The following is a 27,765-nucleotide window of genomic DNA, read 5'->3' on the forward strand; positions in this document are numbered from 1 at the left end:
GTTTTTCTTGTGGTTGGTTGATGGTAGCTGCAACCTGTGTACCTGTTTCCCCGTTTCTCCCTCTTCATCGCATCTTCCATTTTATCTTTGTCGTCTTTGTACTAAAATATTCGTTACATTTTTCTCTTTTAGGTGAGAAGTAAACATGAGAAGTAACCTAGTTCATAATGGAGATTGTTTTATAGCACAAAATAGAACATTGTCTAATAAAATAGAGCTTTTTAGTGGGAAAATATCTACCCAAAATCTGAAATTACATACAATAAGACATATTGACTACAACTGAATAGGATTATACTTTTTGCCTAAAATTTATATCTGCAAAATATGACTACAGCTTGAAGCTCACACTGAGAGAATCTGTAAGGAAAATGGGTTTGGACAACCCCATTGACTTAAATATTTTCTGAAAGTAATCATTTCGATAAAATAACAAATGGAATGGAAGACTTGGAAACAGCTTAACTGATAAAATGAATTAAATTGTTCAGTGGAATCTTTCTGCAGCAGGCAGTCTCAGTTAAAATTCCTTAGTGCCTACTTAACATACTCTTACGTAAAAATCTCTCTTTTCCAGGTATCATCCTCAACATCACAGAGTAGAGTTAGAATCTTAATATCAGTTGGATGTTGATTTGCCTCTGAATATGCTTTTGGATCCATGCAGAACTGGTTTCTGTTTGGTATCTTGAAATTCTTAAGACTGATTAATGAACTTACATGCTTCAGTTTAAGTGAGTTCACAGTGGTGTGTGTGGTAGGGGGTATCATTTAACATTTTCTGACATGAAAACTGTTGAATTTTGTTGAGGGGGAAGGAGTTTGGTGACTTTGTGGGCAGGCCCATTTTCATTACTTTAATTGTGCGATTTATTAGGATTTTAAGCTTTTTTATAAATGTTTTAGTGTTATAGGACAGAATTAAAAGGATTTAGAATAAAAGGAGTTTAACAAAAGGACTTTGCAACAGGATTGCAATAGTTTTTATATTTGATGGATTTAGCTAACCACTTTTCATTTCAATCATCGTGCTACATTCTGTTAAATGCTGTAGAACAGGTGTGTGTAACGTCATTCTCTCTATTGTACATGCAAATAAACACAATTTTATATATAAAAAGTTAATCCTCTACAATTTGGAGGATTACATTATGGGAGGGTGATGACTCCATTAGGCATCATGGAGAGTACATGCTATTTATATTGCAAGAAAAATCAGGTTAATAGCTACAGTGTTCATGAGATTGTAGAATTTTTATACCAACACTTTAAAAAACTGTGTTTATTCAAACTGTCCACAACAACATTATTTAAGGCAGAGTTAAGGTTATGTTATATAGTTTCCCAGCTTTGAAAAAAATTCAGTGGACAGTGTGCCTCAAAGAAATTTGAAGGATTTGTTATGATTTGTGTGCTTTTTTGTAGACTAGTCTTTCCTATTTCTGGACAGTTTTGCTGGTACAGTGGGTGCTTTTGGCTTTACGTTGTTCTTTAGTGAGGGCCTTATTTTGTAGTGTAAATTTTTTGCTTGGTTACCTTTTCTAAATATCCATGAAGAGTATAAATCTTCAGTGTCAGGTGACTGACCTGGAGAGCAAATTCGGTAGGACTGTTGTAACCCAGTGTATTTTAGTCGCTCAGTCGTGTCCGACTCTTTGCGACCCCATGGACTGCAGCCTGCCAGGCTCTTCTGTCCATGGAATTCTCCAGGCAAGAATACTGGAGTGGGTGGCCATTTCCTTCTCCATTTGTAACCCAGTAGTTCAGTGGAAACCAATGAGGTTCTTCAGTTCAGGTTTGAAAAACACAAAGACAATCAAACCTTTCTTGCCAGTATTATTTGCACTTTAAAGACATGATGTGACACTCATCAAAATTGGTGTGTATAATACCAGGTACAAACCATAAAGACCTTGTCAAAACACCAGGAGGCAGAGGCAAAATAGGTATTGTTAAAGGTGAAGGTGAAAAATGTAGGAGTGAAGAATTGGCCTTGTGTGGCTGAAATTCAGTTATAATTAATTTGAAGCATAAATATCCTGGGCTTTGGACTAGTTAATTTTTAACTTGTACTTCATTTGAAAGTCATATTGTTAATTGTGAAATCTGATTTATTTGTTTAGCAGGGGGAAAAGCACACAATCCATAGTAAATTAATGTTTAGGGAAAATGTAGACACTAATTGTTCTAAGCTTCTCATAATTTAAATTGGTTATGGGGAACTTTATTCATCAATAATGTGTTTATAGTTTTGATCTTTTTAAGGTGTGATAATACAGCTGTGAATGGATCATATAACTTGTCTTAACCTATTTTGTATAATCATTATCACAATTTAAAAGTATATTATGTCAGAGCACAATATAAATGTGTAGCCACATTTAAACCTCATTATTTTTGGAGGGATCCGTTAATGTGGATTATTAACATTTACATTACACTTGGTGTATGCATGCATTCTAAGTCACTTCAGTCATGTCCAACTCTTTGTGACCCTATGGACTATATAGCCTGCCAGTCTCCTCTTTCCATGGGATTCTTTAGGCAAGAATACTGGAGTGGGTTGCCATGCCCTTCTCCAGGGGATCTTTCCAACCCAGGGATCAAACCTGCGTCTCCTGTGTCTCTTGCATTGGCAGGGATGTTCTTTACTGCTAGTGCCGCTTGGGAAGCCCCACACTTGGTGTATACCATCTAGCAAAGAAGTGGAACACTGTTAAGAGTGCCTAAGCCCCCTGTTATACCCCTCCTGGAAATTCTCTCCATCCTAAACCCCGAAGAAGACTACTCTATCCTGAAATTGATGTTTATGTGTTTTTGTTTTTAGCACTTAAGGTTACTAAATATCTGTCTGTATATCTGCCTAATGACACATAGCCAATAGGCACACACTTGTGCAACCACACAATTTCTTTGTACCTTTTTCAAAACTGTGGTAAAAATCACAAAAGATTTACTGTCTGTAAATCTTTACAAACTTCTTTTTGGTGGGAGGCGTGCAGTGTGACATGCTGAATCTTAGTTCGCTGATCAGGAAGTGAACTCATATCCCCTGAAGTGGCAGTGCAGAGCCCTAACTACTGGACTACCAGGGAATTCCTGGTAAACTTAATTATAAAGCTTGGCTGTGTTAAGTACATTCAAAGAACTCCATATCCATTGAACAGCAGCTCTCTATTTCTCCCTCTATCACTCTATCCCAGGCCCTGGTAATCACATTTTTCTTTCTGTTTCTAGGATTTGACTACTTTTAGTTCAGTTTAGTCGCTCAGTTGTGTCCGACTCTTTGCGACCCCATGGACTGCAGCGTGCCAGGATTCCCTGTCCATCACCAACTCCCAGAGTTTACTCAAACTCATGTCCATTGAGTCGGTGATGCCATCCAACCATCTCATCCTCTGTCATCCCCTTCTCCCGCCTGCAATCTTTCCTAGCATCAGGGTCTTTTCCAGTGAGTCAGCTCTTCGCATTAGGTGGCCAGAGTATTGGAGCTTCAGCATCAGTCTTTCCAGTACATATTCAGGGTTGATTTTCTTTGGGATTGACTTGTTTGATCTCCTTGCAGTCCAAGGGACTCTCAAGAGTCTTCTCTTGAGAGTCAAAAGCATCAATTCTTAGGCACTCAGCCTTGTTTATGATTCAACTCTCACATCCGTACATGTGAGAGTATGGAAAAACCATAGCTTTAAGTATACATACTTTTACTGGCGAAGTGATGTATCTGATTTTTAATACTCTATGTCTGTCACAACTTTTCTTCCAAGGAGCAAGTATCTTTTAGTTTCATGGCTGCAGTCACCGTCTGCAGTGATTTTAGAGTCCAAGAAAGTAAAGTCTGTCACTGTTTGCATTTTTCCCCCATCTGTTTGCCTTAAATTTATGGACCAGGTACCATGATCTTAGTTTTTTTGAATGTTGAGTTTTAAGCCAGCTTTTTCACTCTCCTCTTTCACCTTCATCAGGAGGCTCTTTAGCTCCTCTTCGCTTTCTGCCATTAGGGTAGTGTCATCTGCATATCTGAGGTTATTGACACTTCTGGCAATTTTGATTCCAGCTTATTCTTCATCCTGCCTGGCATTTTGCATGATGTACTCTGCATAGAAGTTAAGCAAGAAGGGTGACAATATACAGCCTTGACATACTTCTTTCCCAGTTTGGAACCAGTTCATTGTTCCATGTCTGGTTCTAACTGTTGCTTCTTGACTGCATACAGGTTTCTCAGAAGGCAGGTCGTGTGGTCTGATATTCCCATCTCTTTAAGAATTTTCTATAGTTTGTTGTGATCCACATAGTCAAAGGCTTTAGCATAGTCAGTAAAGTAGAAGTAAACGTTTTTCTGGAATTCCCTTGCTTTTTCTATGATCCATCAGTTCAGTCCAGTCTCTCAGTTGTGTCTGACTCTGCGACCCTGTGGACTGCAGCACACCAGGCCTCCCTGTCCATCACCAGCTCCCGGAGTTTACCCAAACTCATGTGCATCAAGTTGGTGATGCCATCGAACCATCTCATCCTCTGTTATCCCCTTCTCCTTCTGCCCTTAATCTTTCCCAGCATCAGGGTCTTTTCAAATGAGTCAGTTCTTCGCATCAGGTGGCCAAAGTTTTGGAGTTTCAGCTTCAGGAACAGTCCTTCCAATTAATATTCAGGATTTTTTTTCCTTTAGGGTGTACTGGTTGGGTCTCCTTGCAGTGCAAGGGACTCTCAAGAGTTTTCTCCAACACCACAGTTCAAAAGCTTTAATTCTTCTGCGCTCAGTTTTCTTTACAGTCCAACTCTCACATCCATCCATGACCACTGGAAAAACCATAGCCTTGATTAGACGGACCTTTGTCAGCAAAGTAATGTCTCTGCTTTTTAATATGCTGTCTAGGTTGGTCATAACTTTCCTTCCAAGGAGCAAGTGTCTTTTAATTTCATGGCTGCAGTTACCATCTGCAGTAACTTTCAGTTCAGTTCATTCGCTCAGTCATGTCCGACTCTTTGCGACCCCATGAATTCCAGCACCCCAGGCCTCCCTGTCCATCACCAACTCCTGGAGTTCACTCAGACTCACGTCCATCGAGTCAGTGATGCCATCCAGCCATCTCATCCTCTGTCGTCCCCTTCTCCTCCTGCCCCCAGTCCCTCCCAGCATCAGAGTCTTTTGCAATGAGTCAACTCTTCGCATGAGGTGGCCAAAGTACTGGAGTTTCAGCTTGAGCATCATTCCTTCCAAAGAAATCCCAGGGCTGATCTCCTTCAGAATGGACTAGTTGGCTCTCCTTGCAGTCTAAGGGACTCTCAAGAGTCTTCTCCAACACCACAGTTCAAAAGCATCAATTCTTTGGCGCTCAGCTTTCTTCACAGTCCAACTCTCACATCCATACATGACCACTGGAAAAACCATAGCCTTGACTAGACAGACCTTTGTTGGCAAAATAATGTCTCTACTTTTGAATATGCTATCTAGGTTGGTCATAACTTTCCTTCCAAGGAGTAAGCGTCTTTTAATTTCATGGCTGCAGACACCATCTTCAGTGATTTTGGAGCCCCCAAAAATAAAGTCTGACACTGTTTCCCCATCTATTTCCCATGAAGTGATGGGACCGGATGCCATGATCTTTGTTTTCTGAATGTTGAGCTCTAAGCCAACTTTTTCACTCTCCACTTTCACTTTCATCAAGAGGCTTTTTAGTTCCTCTTCAGTTTCTGCCATAAGGGTGGTGTCATCTGCATATCTGAGGTTATTGATATTTCTCCCAGCAATCTTGCTTCCAGCTTGTGCTTTCTCCAGTCCAGCGTTTCTCATGCAGTCACCATCTGCAGTGACTTTGGAGCTCCCCAAAATAAAGTCAGCCACTGTTTCCACTGTTTCCCCAGAGGGCAGACAGACTGGAACCACAATCACAGAAAACTAGCCAATCTGATCACATGGACCACAGCTTTGTCTAACTCAGTGAAACCAAGCCATGCCGTGTAGGGCCACCCAAGACAAACGGGTCATGGTGGAGAGTTCTGACAAAATGTGGTCCACTGGAGATGGGAATGGCAAACCACTTCAATATTATTGCCTTGAGAACCCCATGAGCAGTATGATCCATCAGATGTTGGCAATTTGATCTCTGGTTCCTCTGCCTTTTCTAAATCCAGCTTGTATATCTAGAATTTCTCAGTTTATGTACTGTTGATATCTAGCTTGAAAGATTTTGTGCATGACTCTGCTAGCATGTGAAATGAGTTGCAGTTGTGCTGTAGTTTGAACATTGTTTGGCATTACCCTTTTTTGGGATTGAAATGAAAACTGACCTTTTCCACCACTGTTGTGTCCCTATAGTTTGTCTGCCTTAAACATCCTCTGTGCTCTACTAATTCATGCCTCCCTCCTTTTAAACTCCTGAACACCACCGATATTTTTACTGTATCAATATTAAAAACTGACTTTTGCCTTTTCCAGAGCCATGCAAGCCTCCCCTGTGTTTTTTCATGGCTTGCTAGCTAATTTTTTTTTTTTAAATTCTGAGTCATATTTCATTGTCCAGAGGCACTATATTTATTTATTTTTAATTTATTTTAAATTGGAGGATTTTACAGTATTTTATTGGTTTCTGTCATATTATCACATGAATGAGCCATAGATACACGTATGTCCCCTCCCTCCTGATCTGCCTCCCACCTTCTCAGTTGTGACAGAGCACAAGATTCGAGCTCCCTGTGTCATACAGCAGATTCTGGAGGTGCTGTAATTTATTTATCCACCCATCTACTGAAGGGCATCTTGATTGCTTCCAAGTTTTGGCAACTTGAACGAAGCTGACGTCCATATCCATGTGCAAGTTTCTGTGTGAGCAAGGTTCTCCGCTCCTTTGGGTAAATACCAAGAAGCATGATTGCTGGATCTTGTAGTAGGAGTACGTTTAGTTTTGTAAGAAACTGTCCACTGTTTTCCAGCGTGACCATACCATTTTGCGTTCCCTCTGGTGATGGTGGCGTCTTCTTGTTATTCCTCCTCCTTGTCAACATCTGGTATTGTTGTTGTTTTACATTTTGGGCAGTGTGATGCTTGTGGAATGGTGTCTTATTGTTTTAATTTGAATTTCCCTGATGACCTGTGATGTAGAGCATTTTTTCATCTGCTTATTGCCCATTTCTATATTTACTTTAAGTGTCGGTTCAGATCTTTTCCTCATTTTTATATTAAGAATTTTAAAGATACATTTACTCATTTATGTGGCTGCATTGGAGTTTCGTTGTGGCACGCTGGATCTTCATCGCATCATGTGGCATCATTTGTTGCGGCACCTTAGTTCCCTGACCAGGCACGTGTCCCCTGCTTTGCAAGGTGGATTCTTAACCATTGGACTACCAGGGAAGTCCCTAGAAATACAGTTGATTTTTATATGTTGATCTTGACTCTAGTAACCTTGTTGATCTAACTCACGAGCTCTAGGAGTTTTTGTTGTTGTTGATTACTTGGGATTTTAGATGTATCAGTTGTGTTGTCTGCAAAGATGTGTGTGTGTATGTGTGTATCTATAAAAAATCACTCAGTTGAGTCCGACTCTTTGTGACCCCATGAACTGTAGCTCTACAGGCTCCTCTTGTCCATGGGATTTACCAATACTGGAGTGGGTTGCTATTTCCTCCTCCAGGGGATCTTCCTGACCCAGGGATCGAACCCAGGCCTCCTGTAGTGCAGGCACCTTCTTTACCATCTGAGCCACCAGGGAAGCCCTGCAAATTGGGAGTTTTATTTATTCCTTTCTTATCCATATGATTTTCCTCCCCATTCTTTTCTTTTTATCCTTGTTCTTTAATTCTACTTCTTCTTTTTTTTTTTTACAGTTATTACTTTTTAAGCTTGTTTTTGGTTGTGCCTGGCCTTTGCTGTGCACGGGGGCTTTCTCTGGCTGCCGTGAGCAGGGGCTGCCCTCTCGTTGCGGTGCACGGGCGTCTCATCGTGGTGGTTTCTCTCGCTGTGGAGCGCAGGCGCCAGGTGCGCGGGTGTCTCATCGTGGTGGTTTCTCTCGCTGTGGAGCGCAGGCACCAGGTGCGCAGTCTGCTGTGGTTGCAGCATGGGCTCAGTTGTTGTTCCTCTCAGAGTCTAGAGCCTGCGTTCGGTAGTTGTGGCCCTTAGTTGCTTTGTGGCCTGTGGAATCTTCCTGGACCAGGGATCGAACCTGTGTCCCCTGCATTGGCAGGTGGATTCCAGTGTACCACCAGGGAAGTCCCCCGCTTTCTTTTCTGTCTTGTCTAGAACTTCCAGTACCGTGTTGAATAGCAGTGGTGAGAGTGGAGACCTTGCCTTTTTCTTGACCTTAGGGGTATGGATTCATGATGTTAGCTGTAGGTTTTTGGATAAGTAGTGTAGTATCTAGAGCAATCATTTAAATTTCTGATCCTGTAAACAACCTTTTTTATTTTCCCTGGAGCTTCTATAGAAAATTCTTTTTAGGACTCAGTATCCTGAAATGATGGACATGTGGTTCAGCTATTGAATTCATTTTATTAGACCTACAGGGGGCTTATAGACTCATATTTGTTCTATGAAAAATTTTGAAACAATTCATGGATTCTTTCCTCTATTTTTCTCTGTTCTTTCTTTTTGGAATTCCTGTCTATATGTTGGAACTCTGAGATGGTCCTTTAACAGTTCCTTTGCGTGTGTTTGTGTTCAGTCAGTGGTGTCTCACTCTTTGCAACCCCATGGACTGTAGCCTGCCAGGCTCCTCTCTGGGTAAGAACACTAGAGTGGGTTGCTATTTCCTCCTCCAGGGGATCTTCCTGACCCAGGGATCAAACCTACCTTTCCTGCATCAGCAGGTGGATTCTTTACCATTGAGCCACCTGGGAAGCCTGTTTATGTGTATATAGATTAATGCTGTTTTTCTCTTTTTTTGCGGGTGGGTTTTTTTTTTTTTTTTTTGGATTCTGTTCTCTAGGAAATTTTCTCATATTCTTGCATTGAGTTTTTAAATAATATCTACCATCTTTTTAATTTCCCAGATCTCTCTTTCATTTCTAAGCATCAGTTTTTCTTTGCATTGTTATTTTGTTTCATGCTTAAAATATCTTCTTATATTTTTAAAAGATTATTAATGATAGTTTCAAATTTTTTGTTTTTTTTTTTTTAGCCACATTTCCAGGTGATTTTACCTATTTATAAGCAGCAAACTAAAAAGTTGATTGCAAGTGATGTATGTTTGCATCCTCTGACTTCATTCAGCGTGCTTTGCTTGTGCTGTTTCTTGGAGCTCTTTACTTGACAGTGTCTTTCATTCATTCTTCATGGTCTGACTGATTTTTATTTTCTAATACATTGCTACTCAGTTTACTAGTCTTTTTTTAGGATTTTACATTGTTGTACATTGAGAATGGCCTGAAATTTTGAGGTTTTTAAAGTTTCTGTTGTGACCTTCCTTTATTTAATTTTGACATCAAAATTATACAACTCTTAGGCAATTAGTTGGTGGAATTGGGGGTGGCTTTCTGATTGCATGGAGAACGTGTAAAATTGAGGTTGTTGTTGCCAATTATAAAAAAGATTTTAAATGTTGGTTCATTTTAGAAGCAGTTATAGGTTTTTTTCTAGCTTTTCTATTTTGTTCAATTATATAAATATATTGAATTAAATGAATGTTTTGCTGTCTCTTTAGCCATAAATATACAAGAATACTTTTTGAAGTTTTGTTTTACATTTTACTTTATGTTCCTTATCAGGTGCTCAAAAGTGTGACAACTTTGCTGAAAAAAGGCCCCTCCTTGGTGTTTGTAAGAGCACTGGATCTTCTGGGTAAGGAATTAAAAAAAAGTTTTTTGAACCACTATTAAAATTTTGTGTTATTTCAGAGGGGGAAACTTTAATGTCTTCAAGTCTTTGTTTACCATAAGACTATGCTTTTACAGAAGGGATGGGACAGGACGTAATAACATATTTAAGGTTTTTGCCATACAGGCCACTTTATTTTTCTGCTCAACTGTTTTGGCTCAAATGTAGGATGATAGCAGGACATGAAAGAAAGCCAGCAGTATCAGAATTCAGTCATGAAAGAGTAGCATCATTAAGAAAAATACGTTTCATTTTGTTTATTTATTTATTTTTTTTAGTATTTATAATGGCCTTCTACAGTGGATTAGAAGTTACTGTTAGGACATCATCGTCATCAACTGTTACTAACATTTATATTTTACATTGTTTTGAGGATCTTTTAAAAAAATTTTATTTTATATTGGCGTATAGTTGATTAGCAATGTTGTGTTAGTTTCAAGTGTAGAGCAAAGTGATTCAGTTATACATATACATATATCTTTTCTTTTTCAGATTCTTTTCCCATATAGGTTATTACAGAGTATTGAGTAGAGTTCCTCCTTTGCTATACAGTAGGTCCTTGTTGATTATCTATTTTCTATATAGTAGTGTGTATTCCATCATGCTTTTATAGTTATATTAGAATATCTGTTATGATCCTTAGGTAAGATGCTAATATAAGATATTTTAATATATCTTAATGATAATAAAATATAGCATAGTGTATATTGTGTATTAGCCAACAATTTATTGTTGCTGTAGCATGTGCCTAACACTGTTCTAAAGGCATTACATGAATTTTCTCTTTTTTTTTTCTGTTAGCAATACTTTGAAATAGATACTGTTCTTATTCCTATTTTGTAGTTTAGAAACTACAGGCAGTGAGTTCTCACAGTGAAACTGTGGATTCAAACCCAAGCAACCATACTTTTTTTTTTTTAATTTTTATTGAATATAGTTGATTTTTAGTGTTTAGTTTCAGATTACAGCAAAGTGAATCAATTATACATCTACATATATCCACTCTTTTTCTAGACTCTTCAAGCAGGCATACTCTTAGTTCCATGCTCATTGCATTTGGGACAGTAAGAGGCTTACTGACTAAGATGATTAATTGTTATTGCTCATGAAGTCAAGTTTTCCCTACTTTCTCTATATATTAAATGAGAACAATATTCTTCATAATGGCTTATAGTGATTTAGTTATCACTGTATAATTCGAGTTAGGAATTGTTTTCAACTGCTGGTAAAGTTCCAATGGCCTATGCAAACCCTGGAATTGAATGACTGGGTAGGCAGTACAGCGCCAGTGAAATGTTTCTGCCATGTGTCATTAATGATCTAGATTCTTTCCATTTCTAGCTTTGACATCTTTTAGAATATGACCCCTTCCCCTTATGATCTCAAGAAGGCTACTGTCTTATCAGTTAGTATCTCATCTTGAACTCCTAGCTACAAGGAAATTAGGGATATTACTGTGGTTTTGTTAGTAAGGTAGAGGATCAAAATGAGTATTAGGCTTGGCAACCAGCAGTCCTTGCCATGTGCTTTCAGCTGATAGTGTCTGGGTCATGGATGCAGCGCACAAGGAAAGAACGTGCTAATGGTATGGTGTAACATGATTGATCTTGGAGTCTTAATTGTTGCTTTCTGGGGAAATGGTTTGACTCCATGTGTTACAAGGCAATTTTCTTCCAGTGTAAAGTTTTGGGTTGAAGTGAGCAAAAATTTACTGTGTACTCATCACTTTGCTAGGTATGGGATAAGGATACAAAACATGAAAACCTAATTCTGTGTCTCAAAGATTTAAGAATGTTGTTGAAAGCAAAAACATAGCACATAGAAGATGATTATGGGATAATGACATCTGTGTGCGTGTGCATGTGTGCTCCGTCATGCTTGACCCTGTGTGACCACATGGACTGTAACCTTCCAGGCTCCTCTGTCCATGGAATTTTCCAGGCAAGAAAACTGAAGTGGGTTGCCATTTCCTATGCCAGGGAATCTTCCTGCCCAGAAATTGAACCCTCATCTCCTGCACTGGCATGCAGATGCTTTACCACTGCCCCACCTGCAAAGCCCAGTGATGTCTAATTGGAATTCAAAGAAGGTAGAGGTCAGTGTACCTGGATTGATAGGAGAAAGCCTCATGAAGAAGGCACAGCATGTGTTGGAGCTAAAGGAATAAGAAAGTTTGGCAGTGTTATAGAAGACTAAGAACTTCCAGAGTAGGTTATAAAGCTGTAGCTGGGGAACAGAAACTGGTAGAAATAGTCTTAGGAAAGATGGAGGTTTGTGACTTACAGTGAAGTTCATCTGCAAGATAGGTAATAACAACCATTTCATTTCTCTAGAACTCAACCAAAGGCTTCCAACAATGTGAAAAGTGTTTATGTTTGAGAGACTGGTAAATATTAAGTCATAGCTGTGGGAATCTGTGGCATTCATGCCTGGAGCTGCTTGAGTCACACTCCACCCCTTCTGTTTCCAACTTGGTTGATTCATGGCCATGACATTCGTGGGGAATGTCATGGACATGCTCAGCAGCATTGTCCATGGAACTTATGGTCACGGGGTTGTGTGGGCCCATGGCTCTTTTAGCCTAAAATCATGATCAGTTAAAGCTTCATGTATGTGCAAAGGAGCCATGAAAGCATCCTATGAAACTAAAACCTGGGAGACTTGAAAATGTCTGACCTCTGCATACAGAGATCCTTTTGGAAAGAATGACAACCTTTATTGACTCAGGGTGGTTGAATAAATTCTCTGTTGAACCTTTGGCTAATCACTAAGCTACATAGACACAGGGGCAGCCCCTGGGAAAGCAGGCTTTAAAATGAAAGCAAGAATTAAAAATAAAATCCAGCAGAGGCATTAATTAGTAACTATATATCGTGGAGCAAAGTAGCTTTCCAGAATTCTTATACCATATTATAAAACATGTCTAATTTCCAACATAAAATTATGACACATGCCAAGAAATAGCAAAGTATGATATGTTGAGAAAGGAAGTAGGTGATAGAAACTGTTGCTGATTGCTTCCAGTGTTAAATTTTAGAGACAAGGCTTTTAAAGCAGCTGTTATACATATGTTCTAAAAACTAAATGAACCGTGTTTATGGAATGAAAGGAAAGCTTGGTAACAATGACTGAACATGTAGAGAATATCAGTTAGAAATAAGTTATAGAAAAACCAAATGGAAATTCTAGAGTGGAGGAGATAAAAAAAGCTTTCTAGAAGAATACAACACTATATTCAGGTCAGCACATGGATCAGAGACCATGTTAATAAGAGAGGTGAAAGGGAATTGGGGGGGCTTCCTTGGTGGTACAGTGGTTAAGAATCCATCTGCCAATGCAGGGTACAGGAGTTCAATCCCTGGTCCAGGAGAATCCCACATGCCACAGAGCAGCTAAGCCTGTGCGCCACAACTGCTGAGCCTGCACACTACAACTACTGAACCTACATGCTGCAACTCCTGAAACTTGTACTCCACAACAAGAAAAGCCACCGCAGTGAGAAGCTCCCGTGTGCAATGTAATTTACTAGAGAGTAGCCCCTGCTCTCAGCACCTTGGAGAAAGCCCATGCAGCAACAAAGACCCAACACAGCCAAAAATAAATAAATAAATTTTAAAGGGAAAAAAAAAGGGAATGGAAACCGTGGAGAAGAGTTGAAGAAGTATCTGTGGTGAAAGAAACCTTCCTTGACTTCACTTTTCCTGATGTTTATTAAACCTCTGCAATTCAGGCACACCCAGTCCTGTTGAAGCCCCACAAAAAGATGTGTTTGTGGAAGATAGTCAACTATTTGCTGAGTTTGGTTTGCAAGTATTGAAAGATTTTCCATTCCTTAGCAACCCTGTTTAACTGTATGATTAAGATTTTTTTTTTTTTGCCTCCCTGTGTGGCATGTGTGATCTTACTTCCTTGACTAGGAATTGAACATATACTCCCTACAGTGGGAACGTGAAATCTTAACCACCAGACAACTGGGAAGTCCCAAGGAGATTATTTTTATTTTTACAGGATTCATTTATTGAGGTGTCACTTGAATATATATAGGAGGTGATGAGATTATTTATTGAGAGATGACTCTGATGGTATGTGGGTTATATTAGTCTAATCCAGAGAATTAGAACCAGTGGGAAGAGGGATTATATGTATGAGGAGAGAGGAAGAAGGGAATGGGGGTGTTGATTTTGAGAAATTGACTCACATGATTGTGAAGCCTGAACATCCAAAATCTGCAGACTGAGGAAAGAGTTGCAATTTCTAACCCTCTTCCTCCAAGGAAGTCAATTTTTTGAAGATTTGATTAAGACTTTCAGCTGATTGGATGAGTCCCATTCAAGTTATGAAGCATCACCTGCTTTACTCAAATTCTGCTAATTTAAATATTATTTTATGTAAAAAAGTATGCTCACAGAAATATCTAGAATAGTATTTGACCAAATCTGATTATTGTGGCCTAGCCAGGTTGACACATTAATCACCACAGGGGCGATGAATATAGTTCTGATTAAAATAGCATTTGCCTACTGGAAAAAATCTATTGTAGACACTCACTTCCCCTCTCCCATGTCTGCTCCTTATATTTATTTCATAGTAGGAGAATCATTCTGCAAAGAGATGGCTCTATGTCTGTATCTTTTGCTGGATTGTTTTAAGAATTGTTATTGATAAATGAATGCGAAGATATTTCCTTCTTGGTTTTAAGCATAGCACCTTCTAACTAGCATGGCCCCAAACTATTTGTTTTTTGCTAAATGAATTTTAATAAGTTTTCTGTACAGTCATACTCATCCTTTATTTAAATATTAGTAACACTTTTTTTTTTTTATGGTTGAGAAAATGTCTTAATCTGAGGAACCACATGTCCTGAACCTGGGTGTTGATGTCTTCTTCAAAGGCCTGTGGTGCACAAAATCTTAGGACCCCCTTAACCGCTTGGGACGTACAAGACATGTCTGTTGCCATTCATTTCCATGACAAATGCTTTATTGAGCACAAGGTGCTTTGGACACTTGTCAGTTGCTTATATTCACAATTAATACCGCCTAGTAAGTTTATCTTAGGGAAGTTCAGTAAAATTTCCTTTTGATGTATAAATTTTCTTATTTATAAATGTGTATAGCATCACTGACTCAATGGACATGAATGAGTAAACAGCAAGAGATAGGGGAGGACGAAAGAGCCTGGCATGCTGTAGTCCACGGGGTGGGTTGGACGCAACTTAGTGACTGAACAACAATCCGTTTTCAAAGAAAGGGGGGAATTTGCTATGGAAATAATCCTGGTCCTTCCTCATATTTTATCCTTTAGATATTTACACATTGCAAACTGAGCCCACAATTTTTAATACAGAGTCTTACTACATTCATGACAGTCTTTAAATACCATTTATTTTTATATTGTATTATAGTAACATTTTCTTTCTTCATGTTTATATGTCTATGTAGAGGGAGAAGAAGAGGGAGGGAGGAGAGAGAAACACACACACTGTTCCATCATCGTTTCAGATAAGCCATTTAAGGTCTAGGTGGGAGATAATGTTCGTTGTGTTACTGATCCAGGAATTAAGTCAATGTCTTGTGTAATAATTTGAGGGAGGGAGGGGAAGTGTGGACAACATACTAAGGAATGTACACTTTCTTAGGAAATGAAAACGTATTGTATATTACATGCTAACCAGCTCCAGTAATGAAGTTGTTCATGGTTAGGATTTTGTTTGGTATTATGAATAACTGCAAAAGAGTATGATTATTCAGCAGCTGACTTCAGACCTTGAAGAATGTTTAATCCAATATAATATCATCACATTATACACATTGGAGTGGAGATGTGATCTTTACATAGAATCACAGAATGTTAGAAAAAAACTTGAAGATCATATGAGATAAAGAAAGTCTTATCTGGAGACTCATACCATACATACATCTGTTTGGTGGTGGGAAATTCTTGTAAGAGTGAGAAAATTTTCCCCAGAAACAGACTCATGTATACAGAGAACAAATTAGTGATTCCAAGAGGGGAGCAGGATGGAAGGAGGGGTATTGAGAGGTACAGACATTGTAAATAAAATAAATAAGATACAAGGCTGTAATAGACAACACAGAGTATATAGTCCATATTTTATAATAATACCTTTGTATGGTATGTAATCTATAGAAGTACCAAATCTTTGTGTTGTACTCCTGAAACTGACCTTATAAGCCACCTATACTTCAATTAAAAGAGTCAGAAAATGTCTTTATTTCAGTTAGTTAGGAGTCTCTTATCTCTTGTTAAATATGCACTCGATGGCTGTATTTCCAAGATTGAATTTTAATAATTCTAGAAAGATGAAAATTTTGGCAAACCACAGACATCTTAAATTTACCTCGAAAAAAGCAAAATAATTTTAATAGTTGAACAGGAATAAAGACTTGATTTCAAAATTAAGGACTGTTTATCAAATAAAATACACTTAGTTCACAGCATTAATAGTTTCGCATTTTTGCTACAGATTGCTAACAAAGGTCGCGTTGGACTGACAGAGTTCTGCGAGACTGGTGTTCGCTAGCCACTGAGCTAAAGCAACAGTTATTTAGGTGGAGGTTAAGCACAGTTTCACCACCCTGAAGTGTTACTGAAGAGGATTTATTTCAACTTGTGTCTAAAGTAAATAAGGGTTATGTTAAATAGAACCAAAAGGGAGGCCGCTTGGGATACCGGGTATCCAGCAGTTCTTTTTGTCGTGAAATGTCACAGAACCCTTACATGTGATGCTAACTATTTTATTTATTTGTTTATTTTCTTATTGGCTGTGCTGTTCTTGGTGTGGTGCATGGGCTGTCGTCGCCATATGCAGGCTTTCTCTGGTGGCAGTGAGCGGGGGATACCCTTCATTGCGGTGCTCGGGTTTGTCACTGCGGTGCGTCTCTGGTTGCGGAGCATGGTTTCTGGGATGCGCAGACTCAGTAGTTGCGGCGCGTGGATTAAGTACAGCCCCATGACGTGGAGTCGTCGTTCCCGGAGCAGGGGTGGAACCTCTGTCACCTGTATTGGCAGGCAGATCCGTAACTGCTGGACCACCAGGGAAGTCCCTAAATATTTTGTTTTAACGTATTTTCTTCCTGCTGTGTTGTGAGATCTGATGGAATCACAGTTTGAGCTGGCATTACTTGTGCAGATCCAAAAAGAGATTTAGGCCATGCTTCCAGTGTTCGATGCTCTATGACCTGGGCTTTTTGAGCTATTCCTTAGCCTTCCTTCAGGCACCCAGTCTTTTCACTTGCTCATCTCTCTGGTCTTTTACATTTCTGTGGGTGTTCTGCATTTTCTTCTAGCTTTCTGCCTGGCTTTTGACTCTCTTTACTGCTTTCAAAGACTGGGCTTTTCCATCTTCGATATACCATTTATGTGAGACCTGCCTCTCTGGCACAGAGATTTTTCATGAGATGGGCTGTCCGATATCATGGATTGTTCATGGACCTCTTGACTTCTAGTATTATCTTTGGACCATCAGAGCCCTCAGAGCTTGTCCTGTTTATCTGCTTATGGGTGAAACAAAACCTTACGGAAATAAGATGACATTATTGTAACAGGGGAAAGTTTTTTAGTGTATTTATTTTAAAATATAATACCTGAACCATGGATGCCCTTTGGTAGTTTGCTATAAGATCATCTTTATAGACGTTGTATATTTCCTTGCAAGCCTTGAAATTGGTACAAATCTCAAATAGCCCACCAAAATGTTTATATGTAGGTGACCAAACCAAAGGAATCCTGGTTTAAATTTTCAAAGAACTGCCTTTCTTGCTATTACATGATATATGTATTCCCCAAAACTTGTGCTGTTAGGGTCCTGGCAGAAATAGAAGACATATTCCAACTGGGTACTTTGAGGAGAGTTTAAGTAAAGTGAAGAGGGCCTGAGACCCTTTACCGTTTCTCAGCAAGGGGTGAGAACCATTAGCAGAACCTACAGTGAGAGCCACATCAGGAGGTTACCTGGTGGAAGCCGCTGGTGGAGGCACTTGGTGTATCTGCTCTAACCTGACAGCAGAGCGGCCACCCAATGGCCCCTCAGGCTGAACCCAGCCGGAAGCTGGAGGCTGCGTGCGCTCTGAGGGGTTAGGGGAGCCCACTGCTGCAGTCTGTTTGATACAGGCCAGCCAGTCTCCCAACGGCAAGGAGCCGGGTGCAGTGGAGGCAGAGTGTATTTAGAGGGGACAGCATGCTTATCTTCTGCAAAATTTCACACTAAAACTGAGGTTATGGCGAAAACAGATATGGAGGAAATAATATGCAAAGTAATCAGAGCAATAATCCTGATTAAAATTTAAAAAAAATGTTCATACTGATAAAAAGTTTACTAGTAAATATGGAATTTCACCTTAAAAAGAAGGTGAAGGAGCCTTGGTGGAATAGGGGTATAAGGAAGAGTTGAGACTGTTAAGTTAGAGAGGAAGGAACAAGATAAACAAAGACCAGGGAGGAATAAGCTATACCATTTATTGTTGCCTACGCGCATGGTCAGACTGAGCCACGATGAGCCTGGTTCCTTCTGTATTCAACTGAGCTAATGAACTCTGTGTTCAAAATATACTTTGTGGGGCTCCCCTGATGATCCAGTGGTTAAGTATCCACCTTTCAATGCAGGGGACACAGGTTCAATCCCTGGTCAGGGAACTAAGATCCTACATGCTGCAGGGCAACTAAGCCTGTGCTCTAGAGCAAGATGAGCCTGCATGCCACATTGAAGGTTCAGCGTGACCAAAATAAAAAAATCATACCCGGAAAACAAACAAAAAACAAAATATACTTTGTATGCTGTGTTGTAGCATGAAAAACTGATCTTATTTCTGTCACTGAATATTAATTTGCATATTCTAGAGTTTTATATTAAAAGTGGAATCATAAAATACACAAAGTATATTTGTTATACTTAAAAAGTATATTTGTAAGTATATCTGTTACAAAGTATCTTTATTTTGAGATCCATTCATATTGTTGCATTTATCATTTGCTTTTTTTGTCGACTAGTTTCATACTGTATGAATGTACCACAGTTTGGTTCTTAAGTTCACCTGTTGAGGGATATTTTGGTTGTTTCTAGACTTTGGATTTGCAGATAATGCTGCTTTGAACCTAATGTTCAAGTCTTCATATAGACATGTGCTTTCTTTTCTCTTGGTCAAATATCTGCAAGTAGAATGACTGAATCATATGTTAGATGTCTGTTTTTCAAAGTGACTGGTCTCATTTTATACTCCTAACATCAGTGTATGAGGTTTCTAATTCCTTTACTTCCTTACTTGACTTTATCAGACTTTTAAATTTTAGCCACTGTAATATAAATATGTAATGCTTTCTCATTGTGGTTGTAATTTGCACATGTCCTGTTTTTCTATTCTCTCAACCGTCAATTGAATTCAGTCTTCTTTTGTGAGAAATAAAGTGGGACTTCCCTGATGGCTCAGCAGGTGAAGAATCCTCCTGCCATTCAGGAGACACAGGTTCAGTCCCTGGGTCAGGAAGATCCCCTGGAGGAGGAAATGGCAATTCACTCCAGTATTCTTGCCTGAAAAATCCCCATGGAAGGAGCCTGGCAGGCTACAATCCAGAGGGTTGCAAAGAGTTGGACATGACTGAGCAAGCAGTACCTTTTTTATTGTCCTAAGCCAGTATGATTTCTAGTGGTTTGGCACACAGCAGTAGATGCATGAACCGTATTATCTGTTCCTTTGTATACCTAGTGAAAAGGATGATGTAGCAGTGCTTTTAATGACTGTAGTTTCTTGTTTACGGTCACTACTTGTGTGTGTTTTGTAGTATTCTTGGTTTTAGTTTTTATTTTGTCTGAACCAGTTTTTCTCTGTGATAGCTTATGGTGAACCGTGTCAGATTTGTGATCTCCAGAGGAGATAATTTCACTTTGGGACCAAAGATGTAGCTTCAGTCACTCAGAGTTTCTTGTAGCAAAAGTTTTATTAGAGTGAAAAGGAATAGAGAAAACTTCTGACGTAGAGGGGGCAGAGATTGTCCCACTAGTCTTATCAAGGCCTTACATACTTTTTCAGTTGGTTACTAACAATAGAAAAATCTTACCAGACCCACTCCCACAACATAGATCTTAAGATAACAGGATTAGTCAGAAGGTTTTTGTTAAGAAGGAGAAACATGTCCTCGAGCAAGATATAGGGTTGTTATATAATCATTAGTACAGAGCTTACGGAAAAACACGCAAGCATCTCTGGTCCTGCACACACTCTCATCCCCCTGTGTGTGTGCGCATGCTCAGTCACAGTCCAACTCTTTGCAAACCTGTGGGCGGTAGCCCACCAGACTCCTCTATCCATGGAGTTTTCCAGGCAAGAATACTGGAGTGGGTTGCCATTTCCTCCTCCAGGGGATCTTCTTACCCAGGGATCGAACCTGTGTCTCCTACATGGGCAGGCAGATTCTTTACCACTCACGCCACCTGGGAAGCCCCTCATCGCCCTATTTGACTCATTAGTAACCAAGGGTGTGAGCCAACTGATCTCAGACCTGTTTGTGGCATTTCCCTACTCAGGATGAGACCCCTTTGCTTCTGAGAGCAAATCCTGGGTGGTTTAACTGTGTTCCACCATCGTAAGACTATTGCATTCTCTCCTTGTTTTGCAAGTAATCCCCCTCTGCTCTCCGTCAGCAGAGAAGGCACTTTCTTTGCTTGAACCCATGCCTCCTGCGGTGGAAGCATGGAGTCCTATTCACTGGACCACAGGAAATTCCCGGCTCTGCCAGTATTGAATCAGGATCTCCTTTTCGTCCCCTGCTCCTCTGCCTCAGTCAGTTCAGTTCAGTTCAGTCACTCAGTCGTGTCCGACTCTTTGCGACCCCATGAATCGCAGCATGCCAGGCCTCCCTGTCCATCACCAACTCCCAGAGTTTACCCAAACTCATGTCCATCGAGTCGGTGATGCTGTCCAGCTATCTCATCCTCTGTCGTCCCCTTCTCCTCCTGCCCCCAATCCCTCTCAGCATCAGAGTCTTTTCCAGTGAGTCAACTCTTCGCATGAGGTGGCCAAAGTACTGGAGTTTCAGCTTCAGCATCAGTCCTTCCAATGAACACCCAGGACTGATCTCTTTTAGGATGGACTGGTTGGCTCTCCTTGCAGTCCAAGGGACTCTCAAGAGTTTTCTCCAACACCACAGTTCAAAAGCATCAATTCTTTGGTGCTCAGCCTTCTTCACAGTCCAACTCTCACATCCATACGTGACCCCTGGAAAAACTGTAGCCTTGACTAGACGGACCTTTGTTGGCAAAGTAATGTCTTTGCTTTTTAATATGCTATCTAGGTTGGTCATAACTTTCCTTCCAAGGAGTAAGCGTCTTTTAATTTCATGGATGCAGTCACCATCTGCAGTGGTTTTGGAGCCCCCAGAAATAAAGTCTGACACTGTTTCCCCATCTAGTTCCCATGAAGTGATGGGACCAGCTGCCATGATCTTAGTTTTCTGAATGTTGAGCTTTAAGCCAACTTTTTCACTCTCCTCTTTCACTTTCATCAAGAGGCTTTTTAGTTCCTCTTCACTTTCTGCCATAAGGTAAATATTATTTAAAGTTCTTAGCTTTTCTCTCTCATCCCTCTCATACTTACGCTGTAGTGTGATTTCAGGGTGATTCATTTGCCTTATTTGTTGATAGGTGGTGTTTTTCAAAGACCTTTGGAGATTCAAAGTTAGGTGGTGTTATCAAGTCAAGTCAAGTGTTAGTTGCTCAGTTGTGTCCGACCCTTTGCGACTGCATGGACTGTAGCCCGCCAGGCTCCTCTGTCCGTGGAATTCTCCAGGCAAGAATACTGGAGTGGGTTGCCATTCCCTTCTCCTAGGGATCTTCCTGACCCAGGGATTGAACCTGGGTCTTCTGCATTGCAGGCAGATTCTTTACCATCTGAGCCACCAGAGAAGAAGCCCAGGTGGTATTATATACTTGCACAAATGCGTTTGTAAAAATACTTGGGTGGTATTGTTCTCATCTACACCTTGCTTTTTCTTGCCTCTTATTAATATATTATGGCATGTTTTATTTAATGATGAATATTGGTGCTACCTTATTATATATATTATCCTACTTAATGCATATTCCTTAATATGAAATACTAATATACACAGTTTAAAATATTAGTCACAAATGGAAAGAGCTTAAAGCTTTAAATAGGCCATCATATGCTGCCACCAGATCTAAAACTTTCTTCTTTGGCTTTTTAAGATTTTGTGTCAGAGAGCGATGTAATCAGAGAAGAAGAAAGCACTCGTGAAAGGTTTGTTTCCTATACTATCTGATTTGAAACTTGTTGAGAACAGAAATTAGCCACAGATTTTATTTAAAATGGGACCATCTCTCCCTTCATTTAACTACTGCTTACATTTCTTGTGGCCACGTTGCAAAGAGCTACATCTAATTCTTGTTCTGTGGTTCTACCTGATTTTAATAGAGGTTCTTGGGGAATGCATCCACATCAATTTTTGAACCTTTATTCAGAAAGTAAGTATTGAAATACTGTTATTACAGTGAATTGGGAACATGGTGATAACTCTTTCTTTGGGATGTGTTTTGAGTGTTACCACTTCTCTTTAGGATTTATGCACCTAAATTATTAGCTGCTTAGATATTCTCTTCATGTACTCTTCAAGCAGATTTGGCTATTGAGCAACTGAAACATGGTTGGTGCCAATGAAAGTGCTGATATTGTGGATATATTACATTAAATGTATTAAAATTGATTTCACTTATTTCTTGTTTTTACTGTGGCTACTAGAAAATTTAAAATTACATAGCTCAATTTGTCTTTCTATTGGACTCTGTTCTCGGCTTCCTAGATGGCTTAGTGGTTAAAAATCCACCTGCAATTCAGGAGATGCAGATTTGATCCCTGGGTCAGGAAGATCCCTTGGAGAAGGAAATGGCAATCCACTCCAGTACTCTTGCCTGGGAAGTCCCGTGCCCGTGGACTGAGGAGCCTAGCGGGCTATAGTCTGTGGCGTTGCAAAAGAATTGGACACAACTTAGCAACTAAACAGCAATAACAAAGTTGTTCTTACCTTGATTTGGGCTTACAGGTGTACATTTCTGACTACCTCTGAGTGGAAACCATCACGGTTTCTTATTACTTGTACAGATCTGTAGCTTAATCAATCCAGAGCTGTTAGCCAGGAAATTTTAGTTCTGACAAGTGACAGAGTTTGACATTATGATATCCTGGATGACAGTGGGCCTTCAGTGGCAGCTTCTGTAGTGCTGATCTAATAGGAACTCTATCTGTAGTGATATTTATGTTTAATGGATCTGATTTTCGTTTTGGGCTCTCTAATAGTCTTTGCGTATGCATTTAGCCTAAGGTTGGTACCCTGTAATATTCACTGATACCCCTGAATTCATGGCTAAGTATAGAATAATGGAAAGAACAGAGGATTGGGGTCACACAGACCTAGATATGAATTACTAGACTGAAATTATTCAATAGTTCTCAGTCTCAGTTTCCATAAGTGTAGGATGGTGTTCATTTATAACCCCTAGGCTGTGTCTTTGTGAGGGTTAAATAAGGCAGTATTTTCAGGTGTTTAGTACAATGTCAGGCCCCTGTTAGATGCACCTCGGATTATTTGGTTAGAAAGATTGTAAGGGCACCCAAGGAAAACTCTTTACTAGGAATTTCTTTTCATATACATATAAAGAAATATATACATAGTATATATTGATGCATAGATTGGAAGTGTTGTCTGTATGACTGTTGGAAGCATGTGGCTGTGCCCAGTTTGTCCAGAATTTGTGCTACAGGTTTGTAGGCTTCATGTCCTAACCCAGTACTGTGTCTTTTAGTATCTCTGATGAACTGAAGCCCTTTATGTTCATTGGAAAATGGTAATTTGTTTATATTCCCCAAGAAAGCCCATGTTACTTATATCTTTATTGAGGTATAATTGAAACATAACAAATGGCACGTATTTAAAGTGTATGTTATGATAAATTTTGACGTATGTGCACACCCATGAAACAGTCGTTCTGGTGGAGGTAATAAGCATGTCCACCACCCACAATGGTTTTCTCATGCCTCTTTATAATGTGCCCCTGCTGCCCCTCCCAGCGCTCAGTAGAAGAAGCACATTTCCACGTATTAAGTCTCTTCGAGTATCCTTGAGATCTTTTTTGAGGGGAGATAACTTTGCTGTCATGTTGTTTAATGTGACTGTTTTATTACGTAGTTCAAAACAAAAGATGGGAACCTTGAATGCAAAGTTGTTTTTTCTTCTGCTCTGTATCTTAAACTAAAGGCCCTTTAAAAGAAACATTTTCACTCTAGAACTGGTTCACAAAACAACTAAAGGGGTTGCAGTTTTCTGTGTAATCATTTCAAAACAACAGTTTTTTCAGCCACCAAAAGGATGCAGTCTTGACATATAAATAGAAAACAGATTGAGTTTTTGGCTGCTATTGCTGTACTGGTTTAAATGTTGGTTCAGTCAACTTCAGGCTTAGATTACAAGATTTGTAAATTAAAGGAAAACCAAAAGGAGAAGAACATCTGCATAGATTCTGACTTTGTGGAATTCCGTCCAGGCATGCTTCCTCCTGGTGGAACCGGGCATGTGCACAGTGAACAAGCCTTGAAAAGAGATCACTGTTGTGTTTATCCCAAAGACAAAATTGTTGCTGAAAACTAGGTAATTCATCATGAAGAACCATGTTAGTTTTCAAATCAAGTATTTCACAATTCTCGTGGAAATAGTTTGGTGATGTAGTTGTATGGTATTTAGCCAGAATAAAAATGTTGCTAAATCTCATAGTTCTCTTACTTGAATCAAAGTACTGGGAACTGAGAAAGGTAATTTGCTTTAACTAAAACTTAAATATGTTATTGTCAAAGAGTAAGCTAATTAATTGATAATAAATTTACTGCATGCCTCTGTAAGGTGTAAGGAATCCTTGTTTGCTACTACATAAATCATACCTGTATGTATGATTTTAAAATGTTTGCTATAGATTACCTATGCTGCTATCTCAAAAAGTGCTTTAATGTTTTTCCCCCTTTTGTTCTAAGCAGGAATTTTATTCTTTCAAGAAATGTTTATGGGTACTTACATTATGGGTCCCTACTATATTTCAGCAGCTTTTATAGTACAGTAATAATCCAAGGCAGTAGCTTTGAGGTGAGAAGGAGATGAGAGGGGTGGTTTTGGCCCCTAGGAGACACTTGCCAATGCCTGGGGCACTTTTGGATGTCATATCTAAGGACTGGGATGTGCTAGTGTTATGGTAGAGCCCAGGTTGCTGCTAAACATCCTATAGAGTACACATCAACTCCTGACAACAAAGAATTTTCCAGCCTGTAATGTCAATAGGGCTAAGGTTGAGCCACTTGGATCTAAGGAGACAAAAGATCTATATACTGACCGAGCTGACTTTCTGGCAGGGAGAGAGAAACAAATAAATAAAATACATATTATGGTGGCAAGTGATGTGTAAAAAATACTAGAGAACGTGGTTAGAGAGTGTTAGGACAGTGTTCTGTGTTGATGGACATTTGGATAATGTGCTGTTCTGGGCTGTAGCGAACATCGCTGATATGAACATTTGTACATATGTATGTACAATTTTTGGTGTCTATTTCTAATGTCTATGGGGTCGCACAGAGTTGGACACGACTGAAGCGACTTAGCAGCAGCAGCAGTGGAATTGCATGGTCATAAGTTATGCTTTGCTTGATATTACCAAGCAGGTTTCTAAAGTGGCTATACCAGTTACCTTCATAAGCCTTCCAGTTGCAGTACTTTGTGTGAGAGCTTGGCCTTGATAGTCTTCATTTTAGCCATCTTGATGAATATGCATTAGCATCTCAGGTGATTTTTGTTTTAATTTTATTGACAGCTGTGGAATTTGAATACTTTTATATATATTTTAATCTATTTCAGCATCCTCTGAAGTGCATGACCAAGTTTTAAGCCTGTTTTTCTTTTGTGTTAAATGACCTTTTTTAACTCATTTGTCAGAGTAGATTTAATACATGCCCTGTCCATGCTTTTAGGATTAGTATAGCTTATATTCTGTTTACCTCAAGGTCATGAATCTGACTCCAGAATGCATATGATTATCAATACAGAGGCCCAGGAATAGCCCAGATAGTTTTAAAGAACAATGTTGATAGGGTTACACTACTTGATATTATGAAGCAAGGTGCATTGGCATAAGGGGAGACCGTTAGATTAGTGGAATATCTAGGGAGTCCAGAAACAGATTCACATATTTTTATAATAAAAAATGGCTCTGTAGTACAGAGATGATTCATGTATGGTTTTGGGTCATTTGGGTATTCATATGGAAAATGAAGAAACTTGTTTCCTGTCACATATCACGTAAAAATCAACTTAAGATGTATTGTAGGCCTAAAGGTCACAGAAAAAAGGAACAAAATATTTTGAAGATGAAGAAAATACCCTCATGATTTTAAGCTGGGCACATAGTCCCTAAACAGAATATAATATGTACTCACCATAAAGGAAAGCATTTATATTCTTTTGGTTTCAATATTATATAGAAAATTGCTTCATTATTGGTATATGACTTATATATGGTATCCTGTTATGTAAATACAATGAAAAGCCAGGATTTTATTATTTTATGAACCTTTACTTAATGTCAGTATATGAAGAGGGGATATATGTATAATTATGGCTGATTGGCGTTGTTTAATGGTGGAAACCAACACAACATTGTAAAGCAATTTTCCTCCAATTAAAAAATAAATTTAAAAAAGAAAAAATTAGGATTTGAAATCTTAAGGTTTGCTTTTTCTCCTTTGGTATTTGTTTAAAAATTCTTCTGTTTCTTAATTTATTTTCCTAGTTTAATTCCAATTATAGAATGCCTTTAAATAGATCTTTAATGTTCAAGAAATGTAAATCCAACTGTAATGGTACAAAGCATGATATTGTTCTATAAGTCTAGTTGGAAAACTTCCCTCAAAGATGGCAGAAATTCTTGAAGCCATCCATATCATGATGGGGGGCAGGGAAGGATGGACAAATAGGAAGTCCTGAATAGTGTGGGAAAGTAAAATAGTAGAGCAGATGGGTTAATTTTTTTTTTAAGATGTGATAAGATCCTGGATTTATATTCTGTGTGAGATATTACAGAGGGCCACAATTTTCTTCTTTATTTCAGTTTGTAAAGCTGAATATACCTGTGGATATGGAGGAGCAATATACAAAAACTCCTTTGGACTTACACTCTGCCGAGAAGCTTAAAATTACAGATGACTTGAAGTATTATTTTATGTTTAGAAGCAGATAACTGTTATTTAAAAAATAAATCTGGCCTAAAGGTAGTTGTCACAAACAGTATATTATCCTAGAAGCAAGATATATTTTTTTAAAGTATTTTGAATGTGTTATGTCTTAATGTTAAGTGATTTTGTCTTTGTTAGTAACTTTTGGTATAACAAGTCTTTTTTCTTGGCATTCAAGTAATTTTACTAACATCTTATTTTTCAAACACAGTATCCAAAGGTTAAAACAGTTATTATTATACAATAACTGGCATGTTAATTAGAGCCTCCTGGTGTGGGGGTGGATCAATGTGCTTGTGGATAGGAATGAACAAGAGACAGAATTTTGAGTGTCCCTTTTGGAGTGTCCTCTTTAAAATTTTTTTTTAAATATATTTTTTAATTTATTTTTTAATTGAAGGATAATTCAGTTCAGTTCAGTCGCTCAGTCATGTCTGACTCTTGCTTTACAGAATTTTGTTCTTTCCTGTCAAACCGCAACACGAATGAGCCATAGGTATACATACATCCCCTCCCTTTTGAACCTCCCTCCTTAAAGTTTTAAGTGTTTAAATGTGTGATATATTTTGGTTTTATCACTTATTTAAGTGTAACAGTTTTTATTTATCTCTGTGGAAATAATGAAATATAATAAATTTGTGTTAAAGTAACATATATTCCCTTATT

General features: G+C 38.9%; 1 protein-coding gene across 6 annotated transcripts in view; it reads left to right on the forward strand.

Annotated features, from left to right (window-relative positions):
• The window catches only part of BCAS3 (breast carcinoma amplified sequence 3), a 591,772-nt gene that overhangs the window by 85,621 nt on the left and 478,386 nt on the right, over positions 1 to 27,765 (forward strand). For all 6 annotated transcript variants that reach the window (XM_010861584.1, XM_010861585.1, XM_010861586.1 and 3 more), the window contains exon 7: positions 9,697 to 9,769. In XM_010861584.1, coding sequence (XP_010859886.1) covers positions 9,697 to 9,769 — 73 coding nt within the window. The remainder of the gene's footprint in view (positions 1 to 9,696; positions 9,770 to 27,765) is intronic.

The sequence above is a fragment of the Bison bison genome, unplaced genomic scaffold, assembly GCF_000754665.1.
Source record: "Bison bison bison isolate TAMUID 2011002044 unplaced genomic scaffold, Bison_UMD1.0 scf7180017864472, whole genome shotgun sequence".
Taxonomy (NCBI): Eukaryota; Metazoa; Chordata; class Mammalia; order Artiodactyla; family Bovidae; genus Bison; species Bison bison.